At 59.8% G+C, this 20,747-nt stretch overlaps 3 protein-coding genes across 7 annotated transcripts; 1 reads left to right on the forward strand and 2 right to left on the reverse strand.

Annotated features, from left to right (window-relative positions):
- Positions 1-88: 88 nt before the first annotated feature.
- Positions 89-1,733, reverse strand: SPEM1 (spermatid maturation 1). Of its 3 annotated transcripts, none has more exons than XM_077892873.1 (3): positions 1,579-1,733; positions 1,059-1,116; positions 89-851 (listed from the first exon to the last, which is right to left on the reverse strand). In XM_077892873.1, the coding sequence occupies exons 1-3, from the start codon at positions 1,663-1,665 to the stop codon at positions 115-117; spliced, it is 882 nt and encodes a 293-aa protein (XP_077748999.1). In that variant the 5' UTR covers positions 1,666-1,733; the 3' UTR covers positions 89-114. The 3 variants fall into 3 exon arrangements, with proteins under 3 accessions (XP_077748999.1, XP_077748998.1, XP_077748997.1); XM_077892872.1 differs by lacking the exon at positions 1,579-1,733 and adding an exon at positions 1,229-1,472; XM_077892871.1 differs by lacking the exon at positions 1,579-1,733 and adding an exon at positions 1,220-1,470.
- Positions 1,734-1,930: 197 nt separating this feature from the next.
- On the reverse strand, positions 1,931-17,024 carry NLGN2 (neuroligin 2). 3 transcript variants are annotated; one of them, XM_077892854.1, is made up of 8 exons: positions 16,284-17,023; positions 13,128-13,829; positions 9,691-9,741; positions 7,343-7,492; positions 6,984-7,169; positions 6,666-6,858; positions 5,712-6,308; positions 1,931-4,947 (listed from the first exon to the last, which is right to left on the reverse strand). In XM_077892854.1, the coding sequence occupies exons 2-8, from the start codon at positions 13,582-13,584 to the stop codon at positions 4,074-4,076; spliced, it is 2,508 nt and encodes an 835-aa protein (XP_077748980.1). In that variant the 5' UTR covers positions 13,585-13,829; positions 16,284-17,023; the 3' UTR covers positions 1,931-4,073. The 3 variants fall into 3 exon arrangements, with proteins under 3 accessions (XP_077748980.1, XP_077748982.1, XP_077748981.1); XM_077892856.1 differs by having other exon boundaries at positions 13,128-13,260; positions 16,284-17,020; XM_077892855.1 differs by lacking the exon at positions 9,691-9,741 and having other exon boundaries at positions 16,284-17,024.
- Positions 17,025-17,257: 233 nt separating this feature from the next.
- On the forward strand, positions 17,258-18,868 carry TMEM256 (transmembrane protein 256). The gene is made up of 5 exons (XM_077892879.1): positions 17,258-17,397; positions 17,633-17,898; positions 18,189-18,220; positions 18,465-18,545; positions 18,645-18,868. The coding sequence occupies exons 2-5, from the start codon at positions 17,814-17,816 to the stop codon at positions 18,786-18,788; spliced, it is 342 nt and encodes a 113-aa protein (XP_077749005.1). The 5' UTR covers positions 17,258-17,397; positions 17,633-17,813; the 3' UTR covers positions 18,789-18,868.
- Positions 18,869-20,747: the final 1,879 nt, after the last annotated feature.

The raw sequence follows: 20,747 nt of genomic DNA on the forward strand, positions 1-20,747 counted from the left end.
CGTTGCCAGAGGGATCCTTCTCTTGGCAACTGGGGCTCCCTGATGCTGTGTGGGCCCTGGCACCCCCCACACCACCACAAACCACCTCCTCTCTTCCTTTTATTGTCGTCCCAGTCACCTCTCTGTCAGGGAACGGTACACCCAGTCCTTGCCTGTCTCCTCAGCATTGCTGGATCTGGAGCCCAGGGGGTAACAGTGAGACAGGGCCTCCACCTCTCGGGTCAGCTCCTGGAGCCGCCGCCTCACATCACGGGCATCGTACACTACACGGCCCGAGGAGCGGCACCGGGGGATGTCAGGGACGATTGCTGGGCCCCGGGCAGGCGGTGGGGCAGGAGGGGCAGGGGCGCATTGCTCCTGCTCGGCTTGGGCCCTGGGCCCCGCTCCGCTGTTCTTGTGGCTCAGCGTCTGAGGGCTTGGGGGCGGGGGATTCACAGGGTACACATAGGCCTCTAGGCCCATCTCTGACTGCATCTCGCCTTTCAGGGGCCTGCCTTCTATGGTCTGCTGGAAGCGAATGGTCTGGGGAGCGGGCTCCACAGCATCCTGGGGCCAGGGGCCCCAGAAGCCCTTTGTGGACTGGAAGCCTTCCCAGTCTGTGGGGTGATCCCAGTTGTGGGAGCAGACTGCAGAGTGCTGATGTGGGGGCTTCTCTTCGTCGTCAGTGTCAGGGGCCCAGGCTACCGGGCGGTGGGCGCGGCGGCCTGAAGAGCCTCGGTGACGGTGGCAGTGAGTGGGTGGGGGAGTCACAGTCATTTTCACGGGGTCCATGGTGCATCGAAGGTGGACTGCAGGGGTGCTCTGCTTCGGAGGCTGGGTCTGCTTCCCAGGTGAGGATGACTTAGAAGCTTCTGCAGATCAAGGAGAGGCGAGAGGCTGGAAGGGAGGCTGGCTCCTACAGGGATGGAGGAGTAGGGTGCCAGGTGTGGGCGGGGGAGATGCTGCAGCACTATGGTGTCTGAGAGGGGAGAGCGGGAGGGGAAGGGGCTAGCTCAGGGTCAGGGCTAGATGGCCTGGCCTGGTTTCTGCCTCTCTGGTGTTCCTGGCCCCCCACTTACCTTTCTCATAAACAATATGGAACACTTGGTGTAAGAAGCCACGGAGTCTGCGCCAGAGCTAGGTGAGGGAGGACACAATGACCCTGGGCCGGCCCTGGCCACCAGGCCTCCCGCCACCGCCGCCATCTGGCCAGCACCCTCCCGCCTGACCCCACCCTGACCAGCGTCACCATATTGATGCTAATGTTAATGCAGATGATGAGGCCCAGCAGCAACAGGATGGAGTTGCCCAGATCCTGACAGTTGTTGGTGTTGGAGCTGTGATATGAGGCCCACCCGGGCCGTGGCCGCTCAGCCATGGCCATGGGGGTCCCTAGGGCCACCGGGGCCCCTAGGCCCCCATCCCACACTGCACACAATATTCACGAGTCTGCCTGCCTGTCCCAGAGGCTCCTGGGGGCAAGCGGGTCACAATGATGCCGGGGTTCTCCCTCACAATGTGCCAAGAGGCAGAGTCTTGGGCCCCAGTGGATGACCCTCCAGCCTGGGCCCAGGCCTTGGCAGAGGCTCAGCCCTTCACCTCGAATGCCTGTCCTGTAAGCCAGTCACTTGGATTAGCCCATGAGCCCCATGGCCTGTTTGTTGGCCCCCATGAGTCCCAGCCCATTCCTTCTCCGCACTGGGCTCAGGCCCCAGCACACACCTGGGCCCTGATCAGAACTTCCCACACGACACTGCTACCGTGGCAACCTGACCCCAGCATCCATTCCCCCCTTTCTCTCGGAGCTCTAAGCAGCTCCCAAAATGGGCTGCAGGCTCAGATCACCTCCCTCTCCTCACTGGCTGGAGTGGCCCAAAGACTCATTTCTTGGAGCCCCCCCACTCCCCTTCCACTCACCCCTACGCCACCCCCATCACAGCAGGCACAAGCCAACAGTTAAATTTTTATATTTACAATATTCTCTTCATCTTTTGCCAGGTTTAAAAATGTGTACAGAGCCGCAACGGGTTGGGGTTAGGGACATGGGATTGTCAGGGGATTGTTCTGGGGAGAGGGGCTGGGCATTGGAGTCCGTGGCTGAATCATGGGGTCCCCCAGCCCCCCTCCCATGCCCCAGTTTGGGGGGCATCTGTCTACAGGGTTCAGGGCCCAGGTCTCTAGCATTTAGAGGGCATGGCTGTTTGGAGAGGAGCTAGACCAGGCAAGGGAAGGGGTCAGAAAAGAATTAAGTTTCTGTGGGGGTAGGTGGCAGAAGGGACAGGAGGCAGAGTTCTGGGGAGCCAAGACCAGGGATTCTGGATCTGGGTGTCAGTGGAAGACAGCACCCCACCCCCTACTCCAGTTTGGCACTAACAAACTCAGAAAACACCAGCAGAAGAGGACACTCCCTCACTGGTGTCCCTTAAAACCCTTCCTGACATCATCCTTCTCCCCAGAGGCCCAGACCCTTTCTCCTCAGGCGGTGTCCTCTCCGGACAGTCACCTCACACATGTCCTTTCAAACTGTCCCTGCTGCTGTCCACCCGAGCCCCGTCTCCCGCCGCCCCCGCCACCTGTTCCTTGGCACAGCTGACCTCATTCCCCAACCTGTCCTGAGAAGCCTTTGTACCCCCTGCCTCCTCCCCTGTGCCTGCCCTGTGCCCTCCATGCCCCTTTCCTTGAGCTCAGGCAGCTGAGGGAAGGGGGCCCGGCAGGGTCCAGGCAGGGAACGGGGGGCTGAGGGGAGAAGGCGTTCTCACATTGAGAAGAGGGAGACAGACATGGGAAGAGGGACACTGAGGCAGAGACGGGAGGAGTGAGACGCCGTGGACGAAGGAGAGACACAAGCAGGACCCCCTTTCACTGCCACTTGCCTCCCTGGTATCCCACCTGTCCCTACATTTACCTGCCCTGGCCCAGGACTGGAGAATCCTTGGCACATCTGGGGGGTCTTCCGCCCCCCCACACCCCTCAAACCCACCTGACCCAGTTTGGCACGGATGAACAATGGTCTGAGAACTGAGGGAAAGGCTGTCCTTAGACCCCAGTGAGGGCTTTGGTCAAGCATGCATGGCCTCTGTGGGTGGCACACCACACCCCCCAACTTGGCATCTCTTGGGGGAAGAGAGGGGCACCCCTCCCAGCTTCTTCAAGTCTGTTCCCACCTGCTGGGTGAGGAGGATCTAAGTGCTAGGCCTCAGGCCTGGGGCTGCCTGGAAGTGCTAGAGAGGAAGGGACCGTCTTCATGGGGGAAAACACTCATCCACACACAAGAACATGTTTGCACTCAGAGTGTGTCCTGGACCCACGAGACAACACGTTCCCAGGCTGCACAGGGATGCACGGATCTCCTCCCTTCCCCCCACCCGGCAGGGAATCTGTGTCTGTCTGTCTTGTCTGTCATCTGTGGGAGGCGAAGCCTACCCAGAGGACGTGCTTCATCTGACATGGGCCACGGGGGATAAACATGCTTCGCTGGGGGCAGAGGGGGCAGGGGGCTCTGAGCGGGAGGAGGGGGACGGCTGATTTCCTCGCTACCTTCCCAGGCACCACCCTGTGTCGTCTGGTGGCCCAGGGTCACTGTCCGCCAACTACGCCACTTCCAGGGTCTCCATGGGGTGTGGGAGGGGGAGGAGGTGAGAGAAGGCATGAGGGAACAGGGGTCTGGGGTACAAATCCCCGCAGAAATTCTTTGAGGGGGCCAACATGTGTCCAGGGGGGCAAAAAAAAACCTCACCCTGCACATGGGAAAACACACCCCCTTGTGAGAAAGCACACCTCCACGCTGCCACACACCCAAGACTGGTGTCCCAGTGGAGGGGACCGAGTGCCCCCCAGTTGTTCCAAGGCCCAGGTCCAAAGAAGAGAACGGGCCTCTGGGCATGGGAAAGACACCCGTGGTGGTGAGGACGCCCATGTCCACCTGGCGCCCCTCGCCACCGGGGCCACACCGCGGGGTGACACGTCCAGCGCGGTGGCGAGGAGCCTGCGGCCAGTCCTCCTCCCTGACTTCCGAGCGGCCACCGCCCGCTGGCTGGGGGCGCGGTGGGGGGGCAGGGGGCTGCGGAGGAGGGCCCCCGCCCCCACGCCGCCCCCTATACCCGAGTGGTGGAGTGGGGGTGCGGGAGCGTGTTGTTGTGGCCCGCGGCGGTGGGGGGCGGCGGCGGGAAGGGCCCGAAGGGGTGCAGGGAGGGGGGCGGCGGCGGCGGCGGCGGCCCCAGGCCACTGGGCAGCAGGGTCAGCGCCCCGGGGGCCAGCAGAGGCACGTCGTCCGGAGCCCGGCGCAGGGCCAGCGTGTAGTCGGGCGGGCAGGCGGGGCGCAGGGCCTCGGCGGGGTCCGCCCCGACGCCCCCCGCGCGCTTCAGCTGCAGCGACACCAGCTCCTCCTCGGGCGGCAGCTCCCGGCCCGCGGCAGGCAGCAGGGGGCCCCCGGCCGGCACTCCCGAGCCCGAGCCCCCCGGGGGGCTGAGCCGCCGGCACCGCAGCTCCTGCCGCCGGTCCCGCTTGTAGTAGAGCGCGGCGAAGGCCAGGATGTTGAGGAAGAGCAGCGAGGCGCCCACCGCCACCGTGACGCTGAGCTCGGTGGAGTAGTCCCGGGAGTCCCCGGGGAAGCGGTCGTAGGCCCGCGGGCCCGGTTCGGGCTCGGGCTCGGGCGGCAGCGTGGCGGGCGGCGGGGGCCGGCGGGTGCCCGAGGCGCCGGGGGGCGGGCGCGGCGGCCAGCGCGTGGCGTAGGGCGGCAGGCGCGTGGTGGTGGTGAAGAGCTCCGTGTGCAGGTTGTGCAGGTGCGGCACCAGCTCCAGCCAGAAGGCCACCTTGTTGGCGCGGTAGTTGTCGCGCACGCGGGGCTTCAGGCCAATGTGCAGGTACTGCTTCTCCTTGCTGTTGAACTTGCTCCACACCACCTCCTCGAAGCGGTTGGGCTTGGTGTGGATGAACTTGGTGTCCTGCGGCACTGGCTGGTTGGGGTCGCTGCGGGCACAGGAGGGTGGGGAAAGGTGGAGTGAGGGGAAGGCTCCGCCGGGAGGGTAGGGAGACCCACAGAAGGGAGGCCCGGGAGAGAGCGAGCGAGAGCGAGAGCGAGAGAGGGAGAAACTGCCAGAGGCAGGCAGGGATGAGGGCAGAGGGGCAGAGATAGGCAGAGATGAGGGCAGAGGGGCAGAGATGGGCAGGGATGACGGAGGCATAGAGAGAGGCAGAGAGATACCCGGTGAGAGAGGCCACCTCTGAGACTGAGTGAGATAGACACATTTAGGAACAAAGAAACAAAGGACAGAGACAGTCAGGGGGAGACTAGCAAGAGAAAAGCAGACACCCGGGCAAGAGTCAAGGGAAAGGCAGAGACATCAGTGGATTTGAAGAGAGAGATGTAGAGAGAGGGACAGAGACACAGACACAAATCCTCACAGATACACAGCCCAGAGCATCAGATGCAGAGCAGAGTGCCAGGAGAGACAGGGGAGGGAGGAGGGCAGGAGAGACAGACCTGGAGCCAAAGCTACCCAGGGAGCACCCCTCCCCCAACAAGGATGGGCCCCTAGGATCTGACTCTGCTGAATCTCCAACAGGAAGCTCAGTGCCTGGCACAGAGAAGGTGTCCAGCAGGTATCTGGGTCAACAAGGCAATGATGGAGGAGTGACTATGAGGAGTGAGAGACGGGGCACTGAGCATGGAGGGGGTGTGTGCCTTGGCCTGCAGGTGGAGGGGCCCACCCAGCCCCACCGGCCGCCCTCACCCAGTCTTGGCGAAGTTGGTCCAGTAGGTCATGACCACAGCGCTGAGCATGACGTCATTCTTGGAGAAGTTGCAGGGGAAGAGGTCGGTGGCACCCACCATGGGCACACCAAAGACATAGGGTAGCTCGTCCCCGTGTGCTGCGTCTGCCCACTCGGGCCGGCCCTCAGCCTGGCAGTGGTGGTAGAAGGTATAAAAGTAGACAGGGGACTGGTAGTCAGCGTGCAGCTTGGCGGTGGCCACAGCTGGTGCCACCCACTGGTGGTCTGTAAAGAGCGCCAGCAGGGTCTTTCTTCGCATCTCGCCATTGTCCCGGTCAGCCCAGTCCGTGTACATGAACTTGATGGTCTCCCGAAGCACATCCTTGCCCTCAGGGTAGCCATACAGGTTGTCCACAAAGTTGGAGACTGTAAAGTCAAAGGCGCTGGCAGACACGCCGTCCTCACTCTCTGCGGAGTCCTCCACGAACTTGAGGCCTTCTCCTTGGTTGACGCCAATAAGCATGTCATAGTTGAGGAACTCTCCCTGCTGCATGAGGATCTCGGGGTCATCGGGGACGACGTCACCATCCACCACGGGCCCAAAGGCGATGTGGTAACTGGGGAAAAGGGGTCAGGGTCTCAGCACCTGCTCCCCAGCCTCCTCTCAGTGCATGGCCTGCCTGGCCTTCTGCTCAGAAGACCCTTCGCACCCCTCGGTAAAATCTCCTGAGTCCTCAGGGCACCTGGCCTCCCGGGAAGTCTTCCCAAAAGCGCTCTGTGGCACCTGCGTGCACTCTGTCTGGGCACCTCCACTTAGGGAAGGCTTCCCAGAGGAGGAGGCAGGGCTGGCAGAGGGACCCAAAGCTCACATCTCCTTACCAAGCGGAATGCCTGTGGGCACCTCTCCCCATTAACCTCCTGGGAACCAGCAAGGGAAGGGAAGGCCTGGCCCCAGCCCTCTCCCACCCCCATACCGGGCGGGCTGTACATCCTGGTCCACCAGCTCCCGGGAGGGCTTCCGGCGCAGACACTCCACAGCTTCGGTGCTGTCCTCGCGGTCACAGCCCACTTTGGCCGCCAGCAGGCGCGTGTACTTGAGCGGCTGGTAGTTGACAGACCAACTGGAAATGGCAGTGCCGCTCTGGGCGATGGCCTTCTGGAACAAGCCTGGCAGGACAGGCAGGCCTCAGGTAGGGCCACATCGTTAGCCCAAGGTGGGAAGAGGGACCTGGGAAGGGCCAGAGTGTGGGAAAGGGGATGGGAGGAGGGGCAGGCTGAGGGGTCGCAGGTACCTTCCGAATGGTGAGAGAGGATCAGAAGGTTGACACAGGAAGCCCCTGCCCCAGATCCAAAGATGGTGATGCGCTCAGGGTCACCCCCGAAGTGGGCAATGTTTTCACTGAGCCATCGCAGTGCCTGGATCTGGTCTAGGAGTCCATAGTTGCCTTTTGCAGCCTGGTCCCCGGTGCTGAGAAAGCCTGGAAGCAGACAAGGGAAGGGGCTTCCTGGGGGGGTCAGAGCACCCTCGCCCCCTTTCTGGGCAGCTCAGTGCAGCCCAGAAGCCATTCTGCTTCTGCTGGGTCTGGAGGAACACCACCCCCCAGGGCCCCCTCCCAGGCTCCAGCCCCGAGGGTTGGCGGCCCACCCTCACCGAGCACCCCAAGCCGGTAGTTGAGCGTGGCTACAATGACGTTGCCATAGGCGGCCAGGACGGAGCCATCGAACATGTTCCCGGTGCCCTCCATGTAGGAGCCGCCGTGGAGAAACAGCATCACGGGCTTCTTCCCCGAGTCCCGGATATCTGCGTGGGGAGGGGGTGGGCGGTGGGCCAGGGTCAGGGGACAAGAATATAGTCAGACCAGAAGCAGCACCACCCAGCTCCCAGGCCTGTGGAGGAGGACCAGCCTGGAGCTCAGGGGACATGTCACTCCCGTCCCTGGGGGGCAAGACCGGATTCCCCTCCCTCCCTCCCCATCTAGCCCTGGCCAAAGGCCCCACTCCACCTCCTGCTGGCCTGCCCCACGGCACTTCCTCAAATGCCAGACAGACCTTCCAAGAAGCTAGAGGTGGGGGGGACCCTCCCCAGGGCATCTGCTGGATCCAGGGGACCCCCTCCCCACACACACACAGCAAATCTCCTTCCTGCTCCTAGGTAGAGCAAACTCCCAACGCTGGCACTAGTGCTAGAGATGCTGGAAGGGTCCAGGCAGTTCCTCAGACTTGGGTCTCAGGTCCATGTGGTAGCCTGGTCTGTGGGTGAGGGGGTGCCAGCCTAGGGTCCCTGGGGGCTTGGTCTCCTCCCCGCCCTAATTCCTTTCTAGGTCACCTCCCCAGTTACCATGGCAACCCCCAGCCTAATTACTGTGGCAGGAGGAGGCAGGGTGGGAAAGAGCCTGCTTGATAAAGCCAGGGTACAGTTCTTTAGTCACAGACCCACCCCCCAAACTGGCCTGACCCTGCACTGGGCGCCCCTCTTGCCATGTCCCAAAAGGATCCCATTAATCACTGCCACTGAGGAGTCAGATTCCGGAAGAGGGTGGGAGTCTGAGTGGGCTTGCCAGGGTCCCCAAGGCCAGTACCCTTTGTTACAGCCCTCCATGATTCAGCCATGGTGCAGGGCTGGGGTCACCCATGGCCCACTGCCCCTCCTCTTCCTTGACACTTGCAATCTCTGACTAGCCTGGGCATTCAACAAACCAGAGCCAGGCCTAGGCCTCCACGGCCAGTCCCCAACGGCTCTGCTTGCCTCCCTTCCTCCCACTAGAAACTTTTCTCCTGCCTGCCTGCTGGGTGAGCCCACAGGACACTAAGACACTCGCCTCCACCCCTGCAGGCAGCTTGCAGCCTCCAGTCTCTTAGGACCTTCTCTGCCACCTCCCTCCACTTGGTGGGCTCCGCCCTCTCTGTGTCCTCTCAGAATCCTGCTCTTCCCCTGGTTTCCGAACCTCTGGTGGCCTTCCAGCCAGACTCAGGCCGGAGTCTCCTCCCTGCCAGGCCCTCCTTTTGCCTCCTTACTTTTCCCCACTCCTCCCCACCCAGCACCTCCACTCCCGGTGTGGGGGGAGGAGGGGTCGGAAAGGGAAGGAGCAGGGAGGGGACCCCCGGCACCAAGAATTCAAAACCAACAACAAAAAACAGGATCAAGAAAGAAGAAAGAAAGAAAAAAAAAAAAAAAAAAAACCCAACAACAACCAAAAAGCCAGAAGCTCTCGGGGCAGATTCAACAAGAAAAGAAAAAACCAAAAACAAAAAAACCAAAAACCAAAAAGATCCGTGTTTTGTTTTGTTTTGTATTTTTTTTGTTTTTTTTTTTGGGAAAAAAAGAAAAAAAAGAAAAAAGTTCTTTGCATTTATTTTTTTGTTTTTCAAAATTTTGTGGTGAAACTTCAAGATATTGGGCCCTGTGTTCAAAAATTTCCGAATTCTTTCATTTGCTCCAAATGTTTGTGTTTTCTGCATCTGACAGGCTTTTGAAATTGTAGCAGGTTTGTTTCTGATGTTTCAATTAGGTCATCAATTTGCCAACTTAAGATACTTTTTTCGAATGTAGTTTTGCTCCGAATTAAAGTTGTTTGGTTTTGTTTGTTTGTTTGTTTCAAATGTTACATTTCGCAAGTTTCCAAACAGTCCAAATTGCTGTCAAACTCTAAACATTTTATCCAATTCTTTGGTGTTTGTGGTTTTTGTTTTGTTTTGTTTTGTTTTTTCTCGGACATTTCCAATTTCTTTTCTCACTTATATTTTTGGCCATGTTTAGCTTTTCTTGTAGGTTTGCTAGTGGGTCCAACATTGTGTTCGAATTTCATTTGAAGTTTTGAAGTTTTCATAATTATTTTTTCCAATTAGTACAAATTTTTCTTTTCTTTTCTTTTTCGTTTTTAGTTGGGAGAACAACTGAGGGGGGCCTTGAGAGCTGCGGGGGGGCATTTAGTTAGGGGCAGGGCCGTGAGCATCCTCTTTATCAGCAACCACATGCAGCAGCGGGATTTTTAAATCTACCTGTGTCTGGCGGATTGAGCGTCGCCTCGTCACGTTTTTTTGTGAGCGGACCTAAGACCGGGAACACAAAACAGAGAAAAAAGGACAATTTTGTGGGGAAAGATGGGGGTCGGGGGAGAGGTGGTGGATGGGGAGGGGAGGACAGGAAGCAGAAAAGGGGAGGGTGGAGGGCAGAAAAAATAAGCCAAAAAAAGCAAAATTTGTTTGCAAGAAAAAGAAACCAAGAAAAGAGAAAAACGTTTCTACAACCCAAATTTGTTCCCCTCCCCGGAAAAAGTCATGCCCCAAAGAAAAGGCTGGTTTTGGGGGGATGGGGTGCCTGAGTGGGCTGAGGCCTGTTTTAAGACATATTGGCTTGGCTTGTCGAAGTGTTTGCTAATTGCTGGAAATGAAACGGTGTTAGAAGTGGGGTGGGAGGGGAGGGGAGGCCCACCCTGAGCCCTAGGGAGACCAAGGCCAGCTGTGCCACCAGGGCCACCACTCACACAGGCCCTCTTTTGGCCAGCCCAGTACCTGCCTGCTCCCCCAGGCTGAGAGGGAGGGGCTGGGCAGAAAGGACCCATCTGGAGGGCAGAGCGTAGGATAGAGTTGCCCGCCCCCCCCCTCTGCTCTGCAGCTCACAGCCCCTGCTGGCCCTCTGCTCCCCACTGGAGGGCTGGGGCTAGGCCAGCTAGGGCCGCCTGCCCGCCTGCCCAGTCTCTCACCCCGACAGCATTCCTCTTCCATCCGCACTCAGGGGGCCTGGCTTCTCACCCCACCTCCCCGATGTGGGGCGAAGCAGGGAAAGGGGTCATCAGGTCTTGCCCTCCATCCACCTCTTCCCTCTGCACCCCCAACCTCATCCCCTACCCATGGCTACTCTCCCCCCACCAAAAATGGTCGGTCAACTTCCCACCAGAGGCATGAGCACCTCTTCCCGACATTGCTCTAATGCCAAAAAGCCCCCCTCCCCAATTTGGGGTTCAGTCCACAAAGAAGGAACAGGAAACACAGTGCCTTGAGCGAGGCTGACACATAAGGTGCCAGGAGCTGCTGGGAGGCACAAACTGTTCCTGTTGTCAAGGAGAGGCCCCAGGACTGGGCTCAGAGTTTGGTTCCAGGCTTCTCTCAGAAGGGGGAATGGGTCAGGGGCCGATTCTGGAACCCAGAAATCAGAGGAGGTCCCTGCTGCAGATTGGTTTCTCTCACTGGCATGGGGAGGGATGGGTTGGCAAGGCCCAGGCCAGCCTCTGCCAGGCTTCTCCCAACTGGTGAGGATAGCCCCAAGGGACCATTAGGATTAGGGTCTGTTCTCTACAACAAGATAGGAATGGGGATGAAGTCAGCAGGGCATGCGGTGAGCGTGAGAATATTTGTGTGTGTGTGTGTGTGTGCACGTGCATGCACACGTGTGCGTGTATGCACACGTGCCCGCCTGAGTCAACCTCTTCCTTGCAGAGCTGGTGTGAAGATTCAGTGAGATCACCTGAACGTGTCAGGCCCCAAGCAGGTCTGTGATAAGCAATGGTTAAAAATATAGAAGGTGTGGGCATAGGTGGTGCGGGGGCAGGGTGGACATTGTGTGTGGAGGTGTTGGGCCGGACAGCCCGCTAGGGGGAAGTCCTGGGAGGATGTTCCACATGAACATCCTGGGAGGTCCTGGGAGGATGTTCCACATGAACATGAGGGGCGAGGAGATAGCCCCCTGAGGGGGACACAGGCATGGAGAGCCTACATGGAGGTGGGAGGGTGGGTGGAGAGCCCATAAGTGGAGAGCATGGTGATGGACAGTCTGTGTGGAGTCCCTGGGGTGAGTGATTCACCTGCCATTATGAAGAGCAGGCTGTTGGGGTAGGTGGCCCATGAGAGGGCAGAGGGATGTGGAGTGGATGGCTCTCACCTGGAGGGTATGGTGGTACTGGGGAGGCCGTGTGGAGTGTAACGGAGTAAATAGTCTACTGGGGTGCTTGGAATCTGGATAGGATTGGAGTGGATGCTACTTCTGTGTGTTGTGGGCAGGAGTTGCTAGGAGGCATGGTTTCCATGGGAGGGGTATTACTGTGTTAGGGTGCATGGCTGGTATGGGGAAGAGAGGGTGGATGGTTGGAACGGGAGGTGCTGGGAGTGAGGCGTTAGCATACTTGATCTGCGGGTTGGGTGTAGGGTTGCTAGGTGTGTTGTCACAGCATGGGCTATGATACAGGTGATCTCCAGGTAGAGTTGGGTAAGTGATGCTTGGGAAGCGTTGAGGGTGTTGGGTACTGTGGTATGAGTGGCCACGTGCAGGCATTATTGAGGCAAAGGTCTCTGGGTGTTACTAGGACACACAATATATATCTATGGACACTGGGGAGCATGGGTCTATGTGGTGAGAGGGTACACAATTTCAGAGGCACTGGGAATTTTGATACATGGGATGATGGAGCACATGGTCCGTGCATAGGTTGGTTGGGTACATGACCCATGTGCTGAGAGGTTGAGATTCCCAGTGTGTAGTGGCCCTTGTGTGGTGGGTATTGGGTGCGTACAGGGATTCCTGGGTACCAGGCCTGTGTGTGCAGTTGGCAGAAAATGGCCTGCGGGAGGTGCTGTAGTAGAGGGTCTCTGTGGAGATGTTGTGTTCTAGGGGAGTGATGGGGAGTGTCAGAAGCATAACCTGAGGCCATTTATGAGGCTGGGCTTTGGGGCCCGCTGGAGTCCTGCTGAGTACCTCTGTTGTAGACATCTGGAAGGTACCCTGAAAGATACTGTGTGCTGAAGGTTGGCTCGTGAAGAACTTTCTGGGGGAGTGTGCTGGGGGCCGTGAGCACCATGGCAGTGACCTGGGGAGAGCTCCTTTACAAGGACACCGGCTGCTGAGCCTCCTGAAGGGAAGATGTCCTCAGGGGGATGGGCGTGCTGTGTTGTGAATAGAGGGGCCCTCGACAGGGAGCTTCCTTGATTCTTCAGGGGTGCTCATGGGGGCCTAGGGGTCAGAGCTCTCCAAGGAAGAGGTGCTACACTCAGGTGAAGTGCCCTGAGCACAATGTGACAGATGGAAGTGTGCCCATGCACACTTGGAGGAAAGGTGGAGTCTGTTCTCCAGCAGGTGTAGAAGAACCAAAGTGTCCCTTGGGGACAAGCCAAGGCCTGGGGCTGGTAGGTGGGGCAGGGCTGGAGCAGGTGTCTAGGCAGAGGAGCGATGCTTCCGGTGCCTGGTGGCCCTTGGGGCCACACCGTGTGTGTGCCTTGGCAGGAATGGGGGTCTACACGCCCAGCTGGGTACCTACGGCTCTCTCTGGGGGTGTTAGTCTGTAGACAGGTCCTTGGGGCTGCCCAGCAGACCCCAAACTGCCCTGGGAGGGACTACATCCCACAAAGTCTGGGCTCTGGGCCTAGGCCCTGCAGAAGCCTGGGGGGTCTGCGTGTGCGTTTGTGGGCAGTGTCCACAGGGCCCGGCCCAGTGCCCGCACCCTTACCGTCCTCGGTGGGCACGTAGAGGTTGAGGTACAGGCAGTCCTCGCTCTGGTTCTGCACGTAGGTGGCGGCAGCTTCCAAGTTGTCGGTGAACCACACAGGCAGCATGATTGCAGGCAGCGCGCCGTGCAGGTTCTGCGGGCAGGCGGGCGGCAGGGTGGTGGCGTTGCGCACGCCGGGCCACGAGGCGGGGGCCTCGGGCGGCTGGAAGCGGCGGGCGCCCAGGGGTGGCGTGGCGTAGGGCACACCCAAAAACTGCACGACGGGACCCAGGATCTCGTTGTTGAGCTCGCGCCGCACGCCGCGCACTCGCCCGTAGGCCGTGTTCACCACCGGAAAGCGTTCCTCCCCGAGGCTGCTGAGGCCCAGGCCTGGGCTGCCCGGGGCGCCGCCACCGGGACCCCCTCCCCCCCGTTGAGCCCCTGCCAGCCCCACCAGACACAGCGCCAGGAGCCACATGCTGATCGGGGGACCCCCCCTCCCTCCCCGGGACCCCCCCCCTCGGAGAGAGAGAGAAGGGGGGGAGAGGGAGGGAGGCCCCCCCTCGCCCCAGTAGGGAGGAGGGGGCGGGGGGAAAGGAGGGAGGAGGGGGGCCGGGAGGGACCTGGGTTAGACTGGACAGAGAAAGGGTCTGTTCCTCTCCATGGAGGGGGCAAGGGGTGGGGAAGGGGAAGGAAGTGGGAGGAGGTGAAGGTAGGCCCGACCTGCAGGGAGGAGGGACAGGAGGAGGAGGGTAGGCCAGAGACAGACAGACGGACAGACGAACAGAAAAATACAGAGAAGTGGAAGAAGGGAAGGGGAATCGGACAGGGCAGACAGAAGGGGGCGGGGAAACAAGAGACAAGTGGTTAGTGACTTGGAATTCAGACCAAGTTGCCCTCCCTTCTTCCTCCCTCAGGTCCCCTGGCAACCCCCCAATCCCGGAAACCGCAGGCAACCCCCAGCCCCAAAGCAGGGACCCAGATAGAAACATCTTAAGGCCAGGGAAAGGGTCAGGATGTGGTAGACGTCCAGGACAGAGCCGGAGGAGAAGGAGGACCAGCTCCCCAGATCCAGCATCCTGTCCCCCCAACCCTTCCAGCTGCTCTATCCCTCCCAGGCAGGCTCCCCTCCAGGACTCAGGAGTCCCAGTTCCCACCTCTCTGGGAGGGATGAGATAGACAAGGAAGAGAAAATAAAAATACCAAGTCATTAATTAGCAGGAAGTGGCGGGTTTGTTGATACGTGTTAATTACTCCAGAGCTATAATTTCACAGCACTGAACCCCCACCCCAGGCCAGACTCTTGGGACTACCACAGCCTTCCACCTTTTCCTCCTGGCAACAGCCCATTCCCTAAGGATCAGTGCATCAGGGGAGGGGGGAACCCCTTCCCTCCAGGTCCTCCTCATTTCTTCCATTAGAATTTAAGGTGCTTGAGGCAGGGGCTAGAGTAGGGAGGGGATGCTGCTGGAGGGGCAAATCCGGGGACAGATGCATGATCCTGCAGCCGGTTGCCGGGCGACAGGATGCTGCCCCGCAATGTTACCTCGGCAACCGGCTGCAGCTTTAACCCTGGAGGGGGGTCTGGAGGAAGAGGGGAAGGGGCTGGCTGGGTTATGGTGTACATTCCGGGCAGGAGGGCAGAGGCCTGAGTCAGAATGCTAGAGTTTTCCCCAACCTTACCATAGAGAAAGAAATGTGTGTGTTGAGGGGAGCGGGAGATTGGGGCATAGAAAACCCCTAAAAGATCCGCCTCTTGCTCCTTGTTGGCCAATCAGAGCCTAGCCCCAGTGACCAGGCCTCTGGCTGGGGAGAAGGGGTGCTGAGGTGGGTTTGGAGGGCATCAGATGCAGCCACCGGCTGCCCCCCGCACCCCCCCCCCCCCCGCCAGTCTCCAACAGCCTCGGACCCCAGATGCCTCCTGCACGCATGGCATTCTGACCCACGTCCTGGGGGCAAGCCTCGGCTTTCTTCTCATCCCATCCCAGCTATTTACCTCTCCTTCCCCGTGCCAGCCCCCCACAGTCGCTGCTCTGATGCCTGGATGCTCAGGACAGCAGGGGCAGGACAAGAGACAAGATCAGACCGAAGGGGCAGACACCCAGGTCATTTCGGCAAGCCCCCCTGCCGTCTGCCCCCCCCCCCCCCAGCCGCCAGAGCTGTTTGCTGACGCGGGGTTTTCGGAGCCAGGCGCCAGCCCGCGGGTGGCTCTCTGCAGGTGTCAATTTATTCCAGAGATGAGGACACAGGAATCCTTACCACACACACCCAGTCATGCCCTCCCCCTCTTCAGGTCCTCTTAAGCTCCTGCTCCCCCATCAGAAGGAGGGGGCTTGGGGCTGGCTCCCTCAGGATCTCCTCTGTCCATGCCAGGCTGGGTTCGGCTTCCATGGCCCCCCACCTCTCCCCCTCCTACTAACAGGGTCTGCCTCTGCTCCCCCCCTTTAAGGTACTTTGGGACCCTGGCCTCCTGGCTGCCAGCGTCTCTCCCTTCTTCCCTCCCACTGGAGCCCTCCCCCCATCTCCCCTCCATAGCGCTCCCTCAGAGCATCTTTCCCGGCCTCTTCCAGCTTGCTCTGGCTTCTGCCTTGTCTTTTTCCATCTCTCTTCTCCACCTCCCTCCTCGCCCATTCCTCATCTCTCTCTCTCTCTCTCTCTCTCCTCTCTCTCTCCTCCAAACCTCTTCCCCACGCTTCTCCCTTAAGCCCCTTCTCTCTCCCCTCTTTCCTACCTCTGTCCTCCCCATTTTGTCTCCCCATCTCTGTCTGCCACATCTTGCTCCCCCCTCCTTCTCCCGATCCCTCTGCCTTGCTCTCCCCGTTTCTGCCCGGGGCCTGACTCCCCCAGCCGGGGAGAATTGAGGGAGGGGGGCTCAGGCCGCAGGCCCCCCCTTCCTGCAGTGGGGAGAATGGCTTGGCCAGGAAGGGGAGGAGGAGGGGGAGGGGGAGATGGGAACACACGGGGTCTGTGGGCCCATTCAAAGGATCATTCATGGGCTGGGGAGAGGCAGAGACAAAGAGACCGAGACGCAGAGACACGGCGAGAGCATCCCTAGGCGGAGACACGCAGACAGAGCAGGCTGGGGGGAAACCAGGCTCAGGGAGAGAGATGGGGAAAGGAGACCCCAGTGGACCACCACGCACCCCCCCCCTCCACCCGGCCCGGCTTAGCTCCTACCTGGCTCAGCCCTGGGGCCGTGGTGCCTCCATCCAGGGCTCCGAGTAGGGGGCAGACGGGCTTCGGGAGGGGGGCGGCGGCCTCTGAGCCCCCGCGGCCCCGCAGGCCCAGCCCCCGCCCGCAGCGCCTCACCGGGCGGGGGAGGGGGATCGCCCCAGCCCCGGGGGGCGGGGCCGGGATCCAGTCGATCCCCGGGGAAAGGAGAGATAGGGGATGGGGTCAGGAGGAATCGAGAACAGGGAACCCCGCAGTGGGGCCGGCGGAGCGAAGAGGGGGCAACGAGGAAGGACTGTATTGGGGATCCACAGGCTCCGTGGGCTGGCTTCGAGGGACCAGAAGGCGGTAGAGGCGGAAGATCCTAAGGGATCGGGTGCGGGAGGAGGTGTCTACGGCAATCCCCAGGGGCCCAGAGCCCGGGAGCGCAGGATCCGCGGTGCAGGGGCAGGGATCCAGCCGGAATCCTCGGGAGGGGGAGGGATCTAGTCGATCCCGAGGGCGGGCGAGAGGGGGAGGTCCAGGGAATCAGAGGAGGGCGGGAGCCGAGTCTAGAGCCCCGGAGTGGGGGTCGGCAGGGCTCCTAGGAGGGGAACCGGGGGCAAGGGGGAGGCTTCGGGGGCCGCTCAGCAGCCGGGAGGCCCGGACTCCTGGCTCCGCGCGCCAGGGCCCGCCCGCCCCGCGTCCATCCCAGCCCGAGAGTGATGATCTGCCGGCGGAGCAGCCGCAGCAGCCCCGCGCGTCACCGCGCGGCCGCCTCCCCCGCCCCCTGCGGAGAGAGCGGCGCACACCCCTCGCTCGCACCCGCCTGCCCGCCCGCCCTCCAGAGTGTGGTGGGATTGGAGCCGGTGGAAGGGGGCGGGCGCGGACAGGCCAACGGCCAGCCGGCCGGGGCGGCCGGGGCAAGGGGGAGGCCTCCCCCCTCCCGAGGTCGCCCACCTTCCGGGCTCTGGGGGTTGGTGGGCTGGGGGCGGCTTGGAAGGGGGTGAACTCTAGGGGGCGGGGCATCATGTGAAGAAGGCGGGGCCTCGGGTCGGTGGGAGGAGCCATCTCGACAGTGGGCCGGGTTTGCCGGCGGTGGATGGGGCTTGGCTCCCCGAGCGGCCGCCTCTTTTTGGGAGTGAGTCTGGTTTCAAGCTGTAAAGGAGGAGCCAGTGGGGAGAGGGGCGGAACCTTGAGTGGGGACCGGGATCTTTGGAAATGGGCCGGAGGTTGGGGGGGTTGGTGTTCCAAGCAGCGATCAACTTTGAAAGTGGGCCAATCCGTGACGCAAATCCTCTAGTCCCGCCTCGCAGCCCCGCCCCTACTGCTCCGCTCCTCCGCCTCTCATTGGCTGTCTTTTCTCCGCCCGCCAGACCTCCTCGCCACTCAGCAGAGGTTTTACAAAGGCGCAAGTACCCGAGTGAAGACCTAGACGCCGAAATGAGCGCGGCCCGGATTGGGCACCTGTGGACCTTATTTGCATGGGAGGCCGGGATTGGCTTGAGTCTTGGGCGACCTGGGTGGTGTTGGGCCGGCGCGTGACCGTCCGCTGCCATGGCCGGGTTTGGGGCAGCTTTCCGCCGTTTGGGCGCCTTGTCGGGAGCCGGGGCCTTGGGCTTGGCCTCCTACGGGGCGCACGGTCAGGGGGCTGCGGACGCCGCGGACACTGCGCTTGCGACGACCGGGGTGGGGGGTGTCTAGTGCAAGGGTGGGGTCTGTGGGAAGTGCCAGACAGCCCTCGGAGCCCTGACCCTCTTAGAGCCCCCCAGCCGGGTCCAGTCAGGTTTCCAGAAGTGCCCATGCGCGTTTGCACCAGTCGGAAGCCTCCCGGGGACGTTCCTTCTCTCCGGTGTGCCCCCGGGTCCCGTCGGGCGTTGGGGCGGTGGAGGCGGGCGCTCGGACTGGTAACCTTTGCTTCTCCTTACACAGGCGCCCAGTTTCCGGATGCCTACGGGAAGGAGGTGAAGTAACTGCTCTGGGGCTCCCCAGCTCCCGGGGCTCCGGGCGCCCAGAGTCCGGGGTCGCCGCAAGGAGTAGGGGCGGGACGGGGCGCGGGGCTCCAGAGCGTGGGTGCCCGTGGGCGAGGCCAGCTGGGACTCCAACTGGGGGACGAACGGGGTCTAGGCTCCAGCGTTGCTTAGGAAGTCCACCCGCACCCCACCCCCACCCCTCACCCCCACCCCACCTTTCTCTTTTTTCTTACAGCTCTTTGACAAGACCAACAGACACCACTTCTTACACAGCCTGGCCCTGTTAGGGGTGCCCCACTGCAGAAAGCCCCTCTTGGTAATCCTACCCCCTCGCCCAACCTTTGTCAAGCCCCGCCTTGCCCCCTTTTGGTCCCCTTTTCTTACTCGCCTGTATTCTTCCCTGTGTATCCTTCAGGCCGGGTTACTGCTAGCCTCTGGAACCACCTTATTCTGCACCAGCTTTTACTACCAGGCTCTGAGTGGAGACCCCAGCATCCAGACTTTGGCCCCTATAGGAGGGAGCCTGCTCATCTTAGGTTGGCTGGCCTTGGCTCTTTGAGCTTCCTTGTATTTGATTTCTGGGTGCTTCTTTGAGAGTTGGAGCAAGGAGGGGATTAAAAGAGAAAGGCAAATAAAGAACTTGAGTCTTTGTTCATCTTGGAGGAAGAAGGGTAGGGATTGTCAACCTCTGAGCTCGCTCCCTTTCCTAAGACTGAATCTTGGCTCTGGGGATACTGTTCACTTCAAGTTAACTTTTTATGAAGTTCTTAAATCGATGGGCAGAGTCAGAGAGAGTGCTGGAAATAAGGCAGAGTCTCACTGAAGTGCTCTTTGGAGTCTGGGATTCTGTGTTCTGATAAAGCCCATCATGTGGTTCTGATGCCCACTAGAATTTGAAGATGACTGTAGGGTAGTGGTTTTCAGCTTTGTCCACAAATTTATTGAGAACTTATCCTAGAAGTCAGAGTGAAGGCTAGGCAGCACAAGAGGAGTGCCCTTAGTTCTAAAATATTTCAGGGTTCAATCTAGGGACAAATCAACATGTATGGGGGGGGTCAGGAAATGCTTCACAGTGCTTGAGACGATCCTTAAAAGAGCTCTAAAGAGCTCTATTGCATGGAGAAAACTGTGAATAGAGACAGAGGTGGGGAAGGGAGGAGTAAGGGGCTCCATGATCTTCAGTGTGGGCGGAATTTCTGAGTTAGGCAGGAGAGTGAGAAAAGATGGCACGGCAGTCTGGAAGAGCCCCCACAGCATGTAAGGAGCTGGAGGCGATATAGGGGGTGGTGCTTTATGAAGCCAGTGCTCATCAAGTGTTAATCGTGTGTCAGACACATGTTACAAGGAAATTCAACCGCGAACAAGGCAGATGCCATCATTTCCCTGTGGCGTTTCCCATCTAGTAGTGGAAGCGAACAACTCAACATACAAATGTGTCATTATGAGTTGTGCTTTGTGCTTGCAGGAAGAGAACAGGGAAGCAGATGGATGGTGAGGGTAGGGGGGGTGTGCTCCCTTAGATGGGAAGGCCTCCCAGAGGAGGTCCCACTGAAGCTGGAGCCAAGCATATACAAAGTTGGAGGGGAAGCATAATCTAGGCTGAGAGAATAGCTGGCAAATGGGCTATAAAGGAGCAGTTCAAAGTCCTTGAGGCAGGAGAAAAGCCAGCGAGTTGGAGAAAGAGCAAAAGTGTGGGGCACCTGGGTGGCTCAGTTGGTTGGGCGTCTGCCCTCAGCTCAGGTCAAGATCCCAGGACCCTAGGATTAACCCCCACATTGGGCTCTCTGCTCAGCAGAGAGCCCGCTTCTCCCTCTCCTTCTGCCTGCCGCTCTCGGCCTACTTGTATTTTTTCTCTCTCTCTCTTTGAAAACCAAAGCAGGGATCCCTGGGTGGCGCAGCGGTTTGGCGCCTGCCTCTGACCCAGGGCGCGATCCTGGAGACCTGGGATCGAATCCTACATCGGGCTCCTGGTGCATGGAGCCTGCTTCTCCCGCTGCCTATGTCTCTGCCTCTCTCTCTCTCTCTCTCTCTCTCTCTGTGACTATCATAAAAAAAAATAATAATAATTAAAATAAAATAAAAACCAAAGCAAAACAAGCCAGTGTGGCTCAATGGGTAGTGATGCAGGGCCCCAGATGCTCAGCGTAGGCTTTTGCAGGAAGTGTTAAGCACATGGAATTCATCTGTAAGTCAACAGTAACTTGTTGAAAGGTTAAGGTAAGCATGCTAGGATCTGTTTTATGCATTTCAAAGACCTGGAGAATGCATCAGAGGAAGGCAAGGATGGCTGTGGGGAGACCAGTCAGGAGGCTCAGGTAGGAGATTATGGTGGTGGCTTGGCTTAGGGTTGAAGAGGTGGTCAGAAGGGCCCAATTCAGAATATACTTTGAAGGTAGTACTGATAGGACCCGCTGATGGATCAGACTTAAGGGGTGAATGAGCAGGAGACTTCTGGTCTGTACCCCCAGCTGGCTGGAGGCACCATTACTCAGATAAGAAAAACTGAGGGAAGATATGG

The sequence above is a fragment of the Canis aureus genome, chromosome 3 (assembly GCF_053574225.1).
Source record: "Canis aureus isolate CA01 chromosome 3, VMU_Caureus_v.1.0, whole genome shotgun sequence".
NCBI lineage: Eukaryota > Metazoa > Chordata > Mammalia > Carnivora > Canidae > Canis > Canis aureus.

Bases quoted from the DNA above. Each gene is read 5' to 3' on its own strand.
- SPEM1 (XM_077892871.1), bottom strand. From the start codon at position 1,363: ATGGCCATGGCTGAGCGGCCACGGCCCGGGTGGGCCTCATATCACAGC. The intron at 1,117-1,219 runs GTCAGGGTGGGG...TCCCTCACCTAG, and splicing joins GCATCAATATGGTGACGCTG to CTCTGGCGCAGACTCCGTGG. The intron at 852-1,058 runs GTAAGTGGGGGG...CTTGATCTGCAG, and splicing joins CCATATTGTTTATGAGAAAG to AAGCTTCTAAGTCATCCTCA.
- TMEM256 (XM_077892879.1), top strand. From the start codon at position 17,814: ATGGCCGGGTTTGGGGCAGCTTTCCGCCGTTTGGGCGCCTTGTCGGGA. The intron at 17,899-18,188 runs GTCAGGGGGCTG...CTCCTTACACAG, and splicing joins GGCCTCCTACGGGGCGCACG to GCGCCCAGTTTCCGGATGCC. The intron at 18,221-18,464 runs GTGAAGTAACTG...TTTTTCTTACAG, and splicing joins CGGATGCCTACGGGAAGGAG to CTCTTTGACAAGACCAACAG.
- NLGN2 (XM_077892854.1), bottom strand. From the start codon at position 13,584: ATGTGGCTCCTGGCGCTGTGTCTGGTGGGGCTGGCAGGGGCTCAACGG. The intron at 7,170-7,342 runs GTGAGGGTGGGC...GTCTGCTTCCAG, and splicing joins CTACCGGCTTGGGGTGCTCG to GCTTTCTCAGCACCGGGGAC. The intron at 6,309-6,665 runs GTATGGGGGTGG...CCTTTTCCCCAG, and splicing joins CAGGATGTACAGCCCGCCCG to TTACCACATCGCCTTTGGGC.